The 14,180-nt window shown below is 36.8% G+C and overlaps 1 protein-coding gene across 1 annotated transcript in view; it reads left to right on the forward strand.

Moving 5' to 3' along the window:
• SLC27A6 (solute carrier family 27 member 6) overlaps positions 1 to 11,832 on the forward strand; it is a 72,702-nt gene extending 60,870 nt beyond the window's left edge. The window contains exons 6-10 of the mRNA XM_045837985.1: positions 1,549 to 1,639; positions 4,531 to 4,729; positions 5,668 to 5,765; positions 8,646 to 8,776; positions 11,246 to 11,832. Of these exons, the coding sequence (XP_045693941.1) occupies positions 1,549 to 1,639; positions 4,531 to 4,729; positions 5,668 to 5,765; positions 8,646 to 8,776; positions 11,246 to 11,422 (696 nt within the window). The 3' untranslated portion in view covers positions 11,423 to 11,832. The remainder of the gene's footprint in view (positions 1 to 1,548; positions 1,640 to 4,530; positions 4,730 to 5,667; positions 5,766 to 8,645; positions 8,777 to 11,245) is intronic.
• Positions 11,833 to 14,180: the final 2,348 nt, after the last annotated feature.

Below are 14,180 nucleotides of genomic sequence, written 5' to 3' on the forward strand. Positions count from 1 at the left end.
GTCGTTAGGCAAGTGGCCAATATCCTGTTATCCCAATTACAAAGACCAACAAGATGCAGGCTTGCATTTTAATAATGATTTTTTATGTCTAGAATAACAATATATTTTGCTTTGCAACCTCTTTCCTTGGACCTCATCTTAAAATAGAATAATACTAATTTCTACCTCATAGAGTGCCTTGACAATTAAATACTGCTCTTAAACTCTTAGCACAGTGGCATACTCTAAGTGCCCAATCAATATTAGTTGTTCCCTTTTATATTTTAATTCAAATAATGAATTGTGGTTCTAGCTGTATGCTGATTTTACTGAGATCAAAAACCAGAGATATTTGTGTTTAGTCTTTTATAACAAATAATACTATTGCATTTATCTTATTAATCTTATTCATCTTTTCCCACTTATTTGTTGTTTATTTCTCATGTCCCCTTGGCCCTTCTCCTATTTCTCTCTATGTGTCCTTTCTTACTATTTTTTTTCTCACTTCATTTTATTACCTCCATTTTAGTTTACTATTTTCTAATTTAGCTTAATAAGATTGCTTACTGAATTGACCAGGAAAAGCTCAATTTTCTTATCTATAAAATAAGGGGGTTGGATTGAATCAATCTGTCTTCTTTCCCAGAGTCAGATGTCAGTGACTCTGTGAATCTGCATGACAGGACAATAATGGATATTTCAGGAACAGGGCAGCTGGCAATATTTGGCAACAAAGAGAGATGTCCAACAAGCTTGGTACCCAGCGTGATAAGGCTGTTCCAACAAATCTGCCATCTCCCACCACAATAGTGCACAGAAGTACCAAGTGTTAGATTAGGGACATTAAGTGAAAGGCCTGTGGGAAAGGTCGCAGTGTCAGGTAACAAGTACTTTTTAGGCATCTAATCCCTTTTCAAGAGATTGTAAATTTAAAATAGGCAATAGCCCTGGCTGGTGTAGCTCAGGGGATTGAGCACGGGCTGAGAACCAAAGGGTCGCCAGTTTGATTCCCATTCAGGGCACAGGCCTGGGTTGCAGGCCAGGTCCCGAGTGGGGGCCATGTGAGAGGCAACCACACATTGATGTTTCTCTCTTTCTCCCTCCCTTCCCCTCTCTCTAAAAATACATAATAAATCTTTTAAAAAATAAAATAGGCAATAAAATTCTTGCATTCACATAGTTTATATTTTAGTTCTATCAAAACTTTCCACTTCAAGGTATGTTTTGAATGAATGCAAAAAGGAGAAGGCAAGAAGTGGTCCTCTTCCCTATAGTTGATAGAAAATGTAGTCAAGCTCAAGGATTGCTTGTGTTCCCTCATTCGGCATTAAAATTAGTAATGTCTTGCTAAGGAATGTGCAACATAAAGGAAAGTAAATGCCAGTACATGAGTGCTGTTAACTAAATACCTTCAATTTTGATGTCACAATATTTAGTTTTTCCATCAGTAAAGGATCCTTCTTTAAATAAATTCACATTCTAATTCATTTGAATTGAGTATAAAATCTACCAGTAGATGTCACTGCACAAATAACTAAATCGTGTTTTCATTTGATTTTGTTTTTGCAGGTGTTTTTCAATTTCGACTTGATAAAGTATGATTTTCAGAAAGATGAACCCATTAGAAATGAACAGGGCTGGTGCAGCTGCGTGCAAAAAGGTAATACTGTGTGAAGATGTCGCCTCAGGCACGGTTTCTGAATTTCCTTTTAAGTTACTACTAAATTTAGAAAAGAAAGTGGATATTTCTAACATGTAATGTGACTTACTTGGAATTTCAATGTAGGCAGAATGATTTAATTACTAGATGTTAGGGTACTCCAAGTCTCTCAGATCATAAATTATTAAAATTTAAAAGTAATTACTGTTGGGCTCTTATTTTCCTTAATCCACCACTTCTGGTCTGTGACAGTGGCGTATGTGCAATGTCCTATATCAGCAAAACACACCATAAAAACAAATGACTTAATTTAACGTTCTAGGTGTAGTGGGAAGTCAGGCAGACTTGAATTTAAATCTGGGCTGGCACACTTAGAAACTGTACTGCTGTGGGAAAGTCACCCAAGCTGCTCGAGTCTCATTTTCTTCATAGGTAGAGTGGAAGTGACATACTTATTTCATGAGATTATTGTTGACAATTACGTGAGATGATGCAGAGGTGTCCAACCTGTGGCCCGTGGGCTGCATGTGGCCCAGGAAGGCTATGAATGCAGCCCAACACAAAATGGTAAATTTACTTAAAACCTTTGTTTTGCTCATCAGCTTTCATCAGTGTTTGTGTATTTATGTGTGGCCCAGCGACGCCAAAAGGTTGGACACCACTGGTAGGCAAAGCCCTGCAGGAGGCCTGGTGTGTGGCTTGTCCCCCATCACCCGTTCTCTCTGCCCTCTCACTCCCCCTCCTCCGCTAAGGTAGACTTTCTTATAACTTTTGGTCAGAAATTTTAATGAAGGCAAGTGCTCCAACTAACTTGCCACTGCATATAATTATTCTAGAAAACTAAATGTATAGATGTGCACTTAGAATTATTTAGCACTCCAGTCTGAATAAATCTGGCCAAAATTATTTTTTCGTGCCTCAGAATGCTTAAACTACATTTCAGAGATGGTATCCTTTTAATCTTTACTTCAGCTGTGGAGATAAAGGTTGCAAACCTGGTTTTTGTTACGTTTTGCTTTTCCTGACAGCTGAAACACTGGACAAAATATAAACCTTACCTATCAAAAAACAGATTTCCCAGTCTTCTGAATCTCAAGCCTAAGGGCATTTATCAAATATCGTTCCTTAATTGAACTTTATAGGTAGTACTCAAGAGAAAAGCCTTTTCTAAAGGGATTACAAAGGATTTCATTTAAACACACTTTGCTAGTATTTTTTTTTTACAATTACAATAATATCTGATCTTGGAACTTGAATCCCAGAACTACTTCTTCCTACCTTGCTGTTCTCATTATGGACTACTAAATATTTTATTTTTCCATTAAAGCATTGTGTCTTGCATAAATTATGCCTATAAAGAATAGATAAGAAAATACTCTGACCTTTTAAGCATTTGCAATAATTGATTTCTCAGGAAGAAACTGTCACTTGTGTCCTGAAAAAGAAAAACAACATAAAATTTAAAGGAAATGTGAGGCTTGGAAATTCTGAGTGATAGTGTGTGTAGACTGATGGAACATGCAATGGAGGGGAGGCTTTGGAGTCAGGTGGACCTGGTTAAAGAAAAATTCCACCCCCAACAATTAGCTGCTGTATGCCACAGGGAAAATACATTTCTTTTATTTCCTTAGTTTTTTTATCTGTAAAATAAAGATTATATAAGGGCCCTGTCTTACAGGTTTAGGATAAGAATCAGATGGGATACATATGTTAGTGCTCCGAATAGTGACTGGTACCCAAAAAGTGCTCAATAGGTACAATGAAGATGATGATAATGATGACGGGGATGTTGACAATGACCGTGAGGGTGCGTGGTCTCTGCTGCAGCAGCCCAGGCTTGTTTTGACCTCTACTCCAGTGTGTGCCCTTGGAGCCAGAAAGTCCAGGAGTGGAAGTAATTGCGAGTTGAATAGAGAGTTTTAAAAAAACAAACAAACTGGAATTCAATCCATTTAACTCATCAAGAGGAGATGACTCTCTTCACAAGGGGAGAAGCAAATCAACAATGGCCTTGAAATTGTCTGGAGCAGTGATTGCTGCTGTCTCCTTTGTCTTCTACCCTTCTCTTAGAATAGTTGTTCACCTTGCAGATTGCTGTCCAAAATCTTGATTCATTTGAAGAAATGTGATTGAAAATTATTTTTGATAATGTGTCTATAAGTAAAACTAATAAATTTCATGTTTCATCTCTTGCCCATTGAGGATTTCCAGGCTAACATCCCAGAGGAATAAAACATTTTCCTAAACTTCCAATAACATATTAATTAGACCAGAGATAGTATTATACAAAAACCTTGTTGCAAAATCATTGAGACTTGAATTTAAGTACAACGTGCATTCCTTTATATCTGTTGGATTTTGGTAAATGACTTTACTGTTTTGGGCCCTTGTTCCTTCCCTGTGAAACGGGAATTTTAATTATCAATTTCAAAGGATTTCTGTGAAGAATAAACAAGACGGCAGTCACAAATGGCGTAAGGGGCTTGCTACCTAGTAAGTGCCCAATGAATAAGACTACCATCATAACCTTATTAAAATTATTGCCATGGTGTTATTTATATCATTGCCATTATTATCAGTGGTAAAATCTACATAATCCAAAAGAAAAGTAGCCATTGTTCTATCCACCCAGGATGTATGTACCTTTTTTCACATTCAGTTTCCTTTTTGTTAGTTTTTCCAAAGTTACTTGCATTTTTGGCAATCTACAAAAGGATGTGCTTGTTTGCTCTAAGCACCCAGAGCAAATAATGTCAAATATAATAAAAATAAGTTCAGAGGAAAGGAAGATAGGCAACACTGGTTGTGTCGGTCAGATATAAATTAGGTACATGCATGGTGTGTATAATAGTTTTTTAATCAGATCACTGAAGAATGCCTTTCTCTCACAGGAGAACCTGGACTTCTCGTTTCTCAAGTGAATAAAAAGAATCCCTTCTTTGGTTATGCTGGGAGTAAGAAGCACACGGAAAAGAAATTGCTCCATAATGTTTTTAAGAAGGGAGATGTTTACTTTAACACAGGAGATTTAATGGTCCAAGATCAGGAGGATTTCCTTTATTTTTGGGACCGTATTGGAGACACTTTCAGGTACGAGACATCCTCAGTCACACTGCCTTTTCAGTGATTGGGAACCCTGCTCACAGCAGGGCTCTATGGAAACATTTCGGGCCCCATGCTCTTTACCTTTAGGGCAGACACAGCCGTTTATCTCAATCATGTGTCCCCATTTAAAAAACCATTGGCTGTGTCTGTCTCTAGGTTGAAACATAACTTAAATTTTGATGTCAATTTTTATAATTATTTTAATGGCTCCATTTGGTTCAAATTAGTAAGCTTCTGTTTTGTTTTTTTTTTAGATATCAAACAAGTAGACAGACATGGAGTCTTAATGGTAGGGTTAAAGCAAAACCAGGCTGGTGTGGCTCAGCAGATTGAGTACCAGCCTGTGAACCAAAGGATTTCAGTTCAATTCCCAGTCAGGGCACATGCCTTAGTTACAGGCCAGGTCCCCAGCAGGGGCTGTGCAAAAGGCAACCACACATTGATGTTTCTCTCCCTCTCTTTCCCCTTCCCTTTTCCTCTCTCTAAAATGAATAAATAAACTCTAAAAAAAAAGAAGAAAGTAATTTCAACTAAAAAAAAATTGATTTTGTTGATTTTGTTGACTTATCAACAAAGTGCATCTTTAAACAGTGCCTTTTGGCCCAGGCTGGTGTGGCTTGGTTGGGTGCTGTCCTGCAAAGCAAAAGGTTGCCAGTTCCTGGTCAGGTACTGGGGCAGGTACTAGAGGCAACCAATCAGTGTTTATCTCTGACATCACTGTTTCCCTCCTTCTTTCTCCCTCTCTCTCCCTCTCCCTAAAATAAATAATAAAAAATAAATTTAAAAAATAATAGCATAATAAATCATTTATCTAAAAATGCCTTTTGTTTTGAAAACTGCCATTATTTCTGGTTACTTGGTGCTTGCCCAGAACCAAATTCTCGGAACATAGGTGTGCTAAATGGAACTTCTTTTTTATTTAGATGGAAAGGGGAAAACATTGCAACCACGGAGGTTGCTGATGTTATTGGAATGTTGGATTTCATAGAAGAATCAAATGTCTATGGTGTGGCTGTGCCAGGTATGAATATATTTCAGGTTTTGGAAGAATTCTCAGAAAGAACTTGCCAACTTTTCTTTAGTTTGCAATCATCTCACTAATTCAACATTTTGGTTTTTATATATCCAGTAGTTATCTTTGTCTTGTCATGACAAATAATGCCCTACAAGGGAAAAGTACCCATTGAATTTTTTAATGATTTTTGTTTTTTATTTTAGTGAGGGTTGACTTTTTTCCCCATTGAAATTTAATGTGTGTGTGTATCTTTAAGCAAAGTTTAAAAACTCTGGTCAATGACCCACTGTTTGACCATAGTTACAGCTTTTCAATAGTCTATTATTTTTCTTTTTTTTCTGCATTAAAAATTTACTGTCATGGAGAGACTTACACAGTGAAAGGAGCTTATCCTGAACAAGACCAAGCAAAGAAATCACATTAATAGGGGTGAAGATGCAGTTGCTTATGTTATCTGCTCCCTTTTTTAACCATATTTTATTGATTTTGCTATTAACAGTTTTCCCAATTTTTCCCCCCTTTATCCTCCCTCCGCCCTTCATCTCCCAACCCTCCAGCATTCCCCCTCTTAGTTCATGTTCATGGGTTGTACATATAAGTTCTTTAACTTCTGTTTCCTATACCATTCTTAACCTCTCCCCATCTATTTTATGCCTACCAATTATGCTTCTTATTCCCTGTACTTTTCCCCCTGCCATTCTTCCTCTTCCCCTCCCCCTCCCCACTGAAAACCCTCCATGTGATGTCCATTTCTCTTATTCTGTTCCTGTTCTAGTTGTTTGCTTAGAATTTGTTTTTGTTGTTTTGGGGGTTTTTTTAGGTTCAGTTGATAGTTGTGAGTTTGTTGTCATTTTACTGTTCATAGTTTTTGATCTTCAATTTCTTAGATAAGTTCCTTTAACATTTCATATAATAATGGCTTGGTGATGATGAACTCCTTTAACTTGACCTTATCTGGGAAGTACTTTATCTTCCTTTCCAATGTAAATGATAGCTTTGCTGGATAGGGTAATCTTGGATATAGGTCCTTGCCTTTCATGACTTGGAATACTTCTTTCCAGCCCCTCCTTGCCTGCAAGGTCTCTTTTGAGAAATCAGCTAATAGCCATATGGGCACTCCTTTGTAGGTAACTATCTCCTTTCCTCTTACTGCTTTTAAGATTCTCTCTTTATCTTTAATCTTGGATGACTAAATGATGATGTGCCTTGGTGTGTTCCTCTTTGGGTCCAACTTCTTTGGGACTCTCTGAGCTTCCTGAGCTTCCTGGAAGTCTATTTCCTTTGCCAGATTAGGGAAGTTTCCCTTCATCATTTGTTCAAATAAGTTTTCAATTTCTTGCTCTTGTTCTTCTTCTGGCACCCCTATGATTCAGATATTGGAACACTGAAAGTTGTCCCAGAAGTTCCTAAGCCTCTCTTCATTTTTTTGAATTCCTGTTTCTTCATTCTTCTCTGGTGGAATGTTTATTTCTTCCTTTTATTCCAAATTGTTGATCTGAGTCCTGGTTTCCTTCCTGTCACTGTTGGTTCCCTGAATATTTTGCTTTATTTCACTTTGCATAGCCTTCATTTGTTCTTTCATTTTGCAACCAAGCTCAATCAGTTTGTGAGCATCTTGATTACCAGGGCTTTAAATTCTCCACCAGATAGGTTGGCTATCTCCTTATTGCTTAACTCTCTTTCTGGAGCTTTGCTGTTCTTTCATTTGGGCCATATCTCTTTGTCTCCAAGAACCTGTTACATTATAAGGGGGCAGGGCCTTAGGTATTTACCAGGGCAGGGCAACCCTCTTTGCTGCATTTTATCACTATCAGTCTGGTTGGTCTGGTTGACTGTTTCTTTAATCCCTTGGTTCTTAGAGTTCCGTGCAGTTTGATTTCCTGACACTTCTGGTTATTTATTGATTTTAAATTGGTTGTTATCCTCCTTTTGGTTGTGCAAGGAAGTGAAGGGTTTCTATCTACACCTCCATCTTGGCCAGAACTTTCTCTGCTCCCTTCACAACACCCATTTTTGTTTGAGTGATATTATTTTTCTCTTTGTGACTAGAGTTTACATATCCCACTAAACAGAAACATGTTCTAGTTTAAAAGTTTAATAACACTAATTTGTAGTTAAGTTGAATCTTTTAAAAATTACTTATTTAAAAATTACTTAAAAAATTTTTGGCCTCATTTATCTTTATGAATATGCAGGGTTATATCATGATGGTACAAATGGCAAATAAAAGTGACTGACATGAAATCACAAGATTCCTCTCCACTATTTTTTTTTACTAATGACAATATTTTCCAGCTAATGTTTGTAGGTGCTTGAGGACATGGGGGTGGGGATGAGAGGGTGCATGGGGGAGCAGAGGGAGGGGGTGTTTCCTCTGACAGCCAGCCACAGGGTGCTGGAGAAATGCTGCAGGAGGTTGCAGTCCCTGGGAAGGCCCATAGGTGGCATAATAAGCAGCGAATGATCTGTGGATTCAGTTATGAAAAGACTGGTCTCTGGTTTCTGACCTTAAAACTATATCCTTTATTTTTTTTACATGCATGCTTATTATAGACATTTATCTGGAATGTATTTGTCTTCAAATAATTTTTTCCTCTTCATATTTTATATTAATGGTGGTAAGATGCAAATCATGGGTCATTTATGGTGTTTTCCATTCCAGCTGTTTTATTTTTGTAGTGTGGGCAGTTAGGGACAGACTCTGCCCTTCCCTGTTCCCAGATTATTTCTACAGAGTTAATTATACGCTCAGGTGAGGACCCACTCTTACCCTACCATTGCATTGTCTTTACTGCAGTAGTTTAATGTCTCCCTTTTTTAAAAATTCATTTTAAAAATTCACCTGGTACTTGTAAAATAAACTCTATTTCAAACTTTTTTTTTCAGATTGTGAAGGGAAAGCAGGAATGGCCTCTATTATTTTAAAACCAAATAAATCTTTAGACTTGGAAAAAGTTTATGAACAAGTTGTAACATTTCTACCAGCTTATGCCTACCCACGGTTTTTAAGAATTCAGGTAATTTTGCTGTCTGAATTTTAAGAATTAAGGTAATTTTACTTACCCATAAAATTTAAAACCAAGAATCCTTTGGAGATGGATTAATTAAAAAAATATTTTATCCTTTTGCTAACGTGTGCATTTTATTTATATTAGAGAATTTATATTTATATTAGAGAATTTCAAGAACAATGAAAAGTCTGGGGATGCTAATTTATGCCATATTTGAAACCTATAGAAGGTAGAGCATGATGAAATGCTAAGAGGTCTTTGTCCTAATTTCCACAAATGAGTGAAATTATATGGTATTTTTCTTTCTCTAACTGGCCTATTTCACTTAGCATAAAATTCTCCAGGTCTACCCATGCTGTTGCAAAGGGTTAAATTCTCTTCTTTTTCATGGCCAAATAGTATTCCATTGTGTAAATATACCATCAAAGTATTATTTATAGTAGTAAACATTCTTATGTTCTAAATTCAGTAATAAGAGGGAGGTTACTTAAAATATTATAATTAGATGACATGACACCATTAAAAAGTGCTGTTTTGATGAAAATTAGCTAACCTAGGGAGATTTACCTGGCATACTATTTTTTAAGGCAGAACATCAAATTGTATAAATATAGTGAGCTTCTACTTTTCTAAAAAAAAGAGAGAGAGAGAAAGAATATGTGTTTCATTTAGCATAATGCCTTCTAGGTCCATCCACGTTGTTGCAAACGGTAAGATTTCATTCATTTTTATGACTAATATTCCATTGTATGTATGTACCACCACTTTTTTATCCACTTGTCTATTTATGGGCAGTTGGATTGCTTCCATTTCTTGGCTGTTGTAAATAGCACTGCAGTGAACATCAGAGAAACAAGTCAGACAGAGAAAGACAAATACCATGTGATTTCACGTATATGTGGACTTTAAAGAGCAAAATAAGCAAACGAACAATAAAAACAGACTCATAGATACAGAGATCAGACTGATGGTTGCAAGCTGGGTGGGGTGTTAGGAAGCATGCTGAAAAGGGTGAAGGGATAAAGAAGTACAAATTGGTAATTACAAAGTAGCCACAGGGAAGTAAAGTACTGTATAGGGAATATAATCAATAATATTGATAATTATGTATGATGTTAGGTGGGTACTTGAAATATTGGGGGTCCAACTTTGTAAAGTATATGATTGTATAACCACTGTACTGTACCCCTGAAACTAATGCAAAATAATATTGAATGTAAACTGTAATTGAGAAATAAAAATAAAATTTAAAAAATATGTGTTTCTACACAGTCACCTCTAATTCTGTGATGACATTGTTGGATAGGAGAGGGGTGAGAATGGATGGGATCAGGGAAGGAGTTTCAAAAAGAAATTGACTCTAGGATTAGTCTAAAAGGATAAATCAAATGACCAAGTTACTCATAGAACTTTACATGGACCGATACATGTCATCTGTTTTAAAACAAGGTTGATTCTCCATGCTTAAAACTGCCACAGGGTGTCCACTCTTACCTCCTTTAAATCCCTTAAAGCAGAGACTCTTCAACTTTCTAGATTCGTGGTGTCTTTAGTGTCTCAGTAATCACTTTATGATACTTTTGGGCCAAAACAAATACCTGAACATTCATTTATTCAGTGGTTAGTTCAAAACAAATTAGTAAGAACAAGCCTAACAAAGTACTTGCCATTTGAAAGAATAATGTATATAAATTGAAAGAAACATGCTTTTATTTCATTTTCAAGTAACCACTGTGCTAAAGATGTGTACGTTGAGTATTACACAACTCTTCAAGCCTTGGAATCGGACTGACTGAACAGGGCCAGCCTAACTCCATGTTCATATTGATTTGGGGCTGGATTTGCTTTTTATTGTAGCTCCCCTGAAACTGTTTCACAAAAATATGACATCGTTGATAAGAATGTAACACAAAGTAACACTAAGCTAGTAGTTTTCAAGTGGTGACTGACAGATGTCACTGGGTTTATTTTGGAAATTTAAAATATTCCCTGAAGAACCTGGAAATTCACCGAGGTTCCACAATGCACCTCAGTGCATAGCTTGGAAACTCAAGCTTTAGATCTGTCTTTCCTCCTTCCGGTTCATAAAGTGTTCTTCCTGATGGAATCGGTTGCTGTCTTTTACATTTTTTATATTGTTGGTGTCAAAAGGCATTCTTTGTACATCATTTTGTATTGACAATGATTGAAAAGTTAATGTTTCTTAGACATATTTGTAATCAGTAGTGATCAGTTGTTGACTATGTTCATAATTTTTATATGTTGAATCAAGTTCACAGGTAAATCAAGCTAAAGATTTAAATATTCCAGACTGCATATTTTATTCCTGGTGTTAAATTACTAGTAGTGCATAGAGACAGCCACTGGGGATGAAAATGTTATAACTCAGTATTACAGTCCGTGTTGTCAAATGCATTAACTTACATATTATAATAATATTAAATCATTCCACTAATCTCTGTAATTGCTTCGTAGGAGAAGATGGAAGTGACAGGGACATTCAAACCAAAGAAGTTTCAGTTGGTTCAAGAAGGATTTAGTCCATTGAAAATTTCTGATCCACTTTACTTCATGGACAACTTGAAAAAAGCTTATGTTCCACTGACCAAAGAACTTTATGATCAAATCATGCTAGGTGAGATCAGACTTTAAGGTTCGTTTAGTCTGCGGCGTTTCCACATGCTTCCTCAGGCGAGGTGAGAGCAGGGCACGAGGCTCTCGGCGCGAGATGAGGAAAGGAACTGACGTTCACTCAGCATGAGCTGTATTTCCTTACTGTGCAACCGCTTTCCTTTAACTGAGACCTTTAATTTGTTTTAATAACAAACTTCAGTTAATTATCCTTTTTACCTATTTGGGGATTCAGTGCATAACTAAAAATTTGCCTTAATCACAAATCTTTTAAATAATAAGTAAGTGGGTAATGTGTAGATACTTAATAAGAATGTACTTTTTAATACTTAAAGTTTCTAGTTTTGAATACATGGTTAAATCTTACTCAAATGTTTAATTTTTATGTGCCCTGTCCTGTTATTCAATAAAATCATCTTCATTAATACGTGTTTTGAGGTTCTTTTGTGGTATTTTTAATTGTAAATGTCCAGTCAAAGGAAACTGACTGACTAAATGCATGCACCCCTGTCTCCCTTATCTTAATAAACACACATTAAAATGGTAGAAGAAATATAAAACCATGAAACTACATGGGCGGAAAACTGGTAAGCCCAAAGAATTCAGGAATTTTTAAGACATATAAATGGGATCAAACTCACAATAAAATCCAGTAGAACTGTAAAAGCCATTAACATGCAAAGAAGAGACTAGGATATAACAGGATTTAACACCAAGATCAGAGGCAGAAAGGGCTTCGAGTGGGACAGGGCTGTGAGTGGCTAACTGGAAATATGGCACAAGGGCCTGTAATGAGCACATTGTGCTAATCTCAGTCTAGAAGCGCCAGCCTCCAGGGTTTGCTTCAAGCAGGAGCCACACAAATGACTCTCTTAACAAAATAAGCTCTCCTTCATGGGAGGGGATTAATTATTATTTATTCATTAGCAAATATGTATCACACACCTGAGAAGTAGGTGCAGAGGCCCAAGTATAGGAAAGAATTTGGAGTGTTGGATGAACAGAACAGAGGCTCATGCTCCCAGTGCCTTGAGCACAGCAAACGCAGAGGGGAAAACTTTGCCTGAAGATGCTCCTGTAGGTAGTGTTTGGATTTGATTTCAAATGCAGCGAGAAGCAATGGAAATAGTTTAATCATGGAAGAGACACTATTAGAAAGATGGCACCAACTGTTATGTGGGAATCAGATTGGGAAATGAGGCAAATAAACTAGTTAGAACTACATGTTTTGGTGAGTTTTATGCTTTGGGGTCAACTTTGGAAGGCTGTGGTGTGCAGTTGTTTGGGCAAGCACTGGTGTAGGTGTGAATGTATTTCATATATGTGATTAATTTTACAATCAGTTAATATTAAGAGATGTGGGTGGGCCTCATCCAATCAGGTAAAGACCTTAAGAGCAAACACATGTGTCCTAGAGAAAGAATTCTGCCTCAAGACTGCAATGCAGAAATCCTGCTTCAGTTTCCAGCCTGCCGACCGCCCTAGAGATTTCTGACTTGCCAGCCCTATGATCATTTCCTTTAAAGTGAGTCAATTCCTTTATAGATACATGATATATACCTAGATATAAATTCATATCCAATTGATTCTGTTTCTTTGGAGAACCCTGACTGATACACTATAATGTGGTGTAGGCAAGAGATAAAATTAGAGTGGTGATAAAAGTAAAGTGTACAGATTTATGATACAGTCTCTGTGTGTAATTGACTAGATTTAATGATAGATTGAATAAAGAGTTAAGGGAAAGGGAGGGAGTGAATTACCTCCCAGGTTTCTGTTTAAACAACTAGGTGAATAGTGATTTTATTTACTGGAATGAAGGTAACTGGGAAACAATAAGTACTTGGATGGTGAGAATAGCGGGAATTAGCTCCGTTTTGTCCAGTTAACATTGAAATATCCACAGATGGTCAAGTATACACATGAAGTTATAAATATGTGATTCAGTGGGTGGTTTGAGTTAGAGTTAAAAATTTGGTATTGCCACATAAATATGATACTTAGCGTTAAGAAGTTTGAGGAGACCTCCTAGTAGCAGAATGAAAGATGACCCATGTCCAGCCCAGAGAGTCTAGGACCAATGTGTGAGGAAAGCTGCAGTTGGAGTTCGGGCAGAAGTGGAAACGTGAAGAGATCGGGGAAGTAGGAGGTAAATGAGCACTATAGTGTCACAGACCTATCAAGGGAACAGCCACTGGTGTAGAATGATATACCAACTGATCTATAAAGACAAGACTAGGAAGAGTTACATGGGTTTGTCAATATGGACGTCAGCAAGAGTGGTGTTCGACTGGTGGGAGGCAGCAAGAGAGATTCGGGTATGTTGAGAAGTGAAAGAGAGAGGTGAGGAAGTGGGGGTAAGTCTAATGAAATGTTGCATTAAACAGGAACAGAGAAACAAAGACCTTGAGGGGTTTGTGGAGTCAAGAGAGAATGTAAATATTTTATTTGTATTTTAAGTAAACCATCTTGATTGAAATAAAGCAATATTTAAATGAGACAAGATGAGAAGATCCACTGATGAGGCTTGGTTGCATCCTGTCACCCACCCTTGATAAACTCTTTTTATTTTATTCACTTCTTACAAAAACTTTCACTGTTTCTTTATGAAGATATAGCAAATACTAATACATATGCTTATTTCTGTGCCCATTTTAAGCATATAAAATGCTATTCTATACCTGAAGTTTTCCATTTAATAATGAATATGGAAGAGCTTTCCACATTAGTGTATGGAGAGAGAGCTTTCTCATTTTTTATAGTAGTTTTTGATGTATAC

This window comes from Phyllostomus hastatus, unplaced genomic scaffold, assembly GCF_019186645.2.
Source record: "Phyllostomus hastatus isolate PE091 unplaced genomic scaffold, TTU_PhHast_1.1 phas_contig_254, whole genome shotgun sequence".
In the NCBI taxonomy this organism is placed as follows: domain Eukaryota; kingdom Metazoa; phylum Chordata; class Mammalia; order Chiroptera; family Phyllostomidae; genus Phyllostomus; species Phyllostomus hastatus.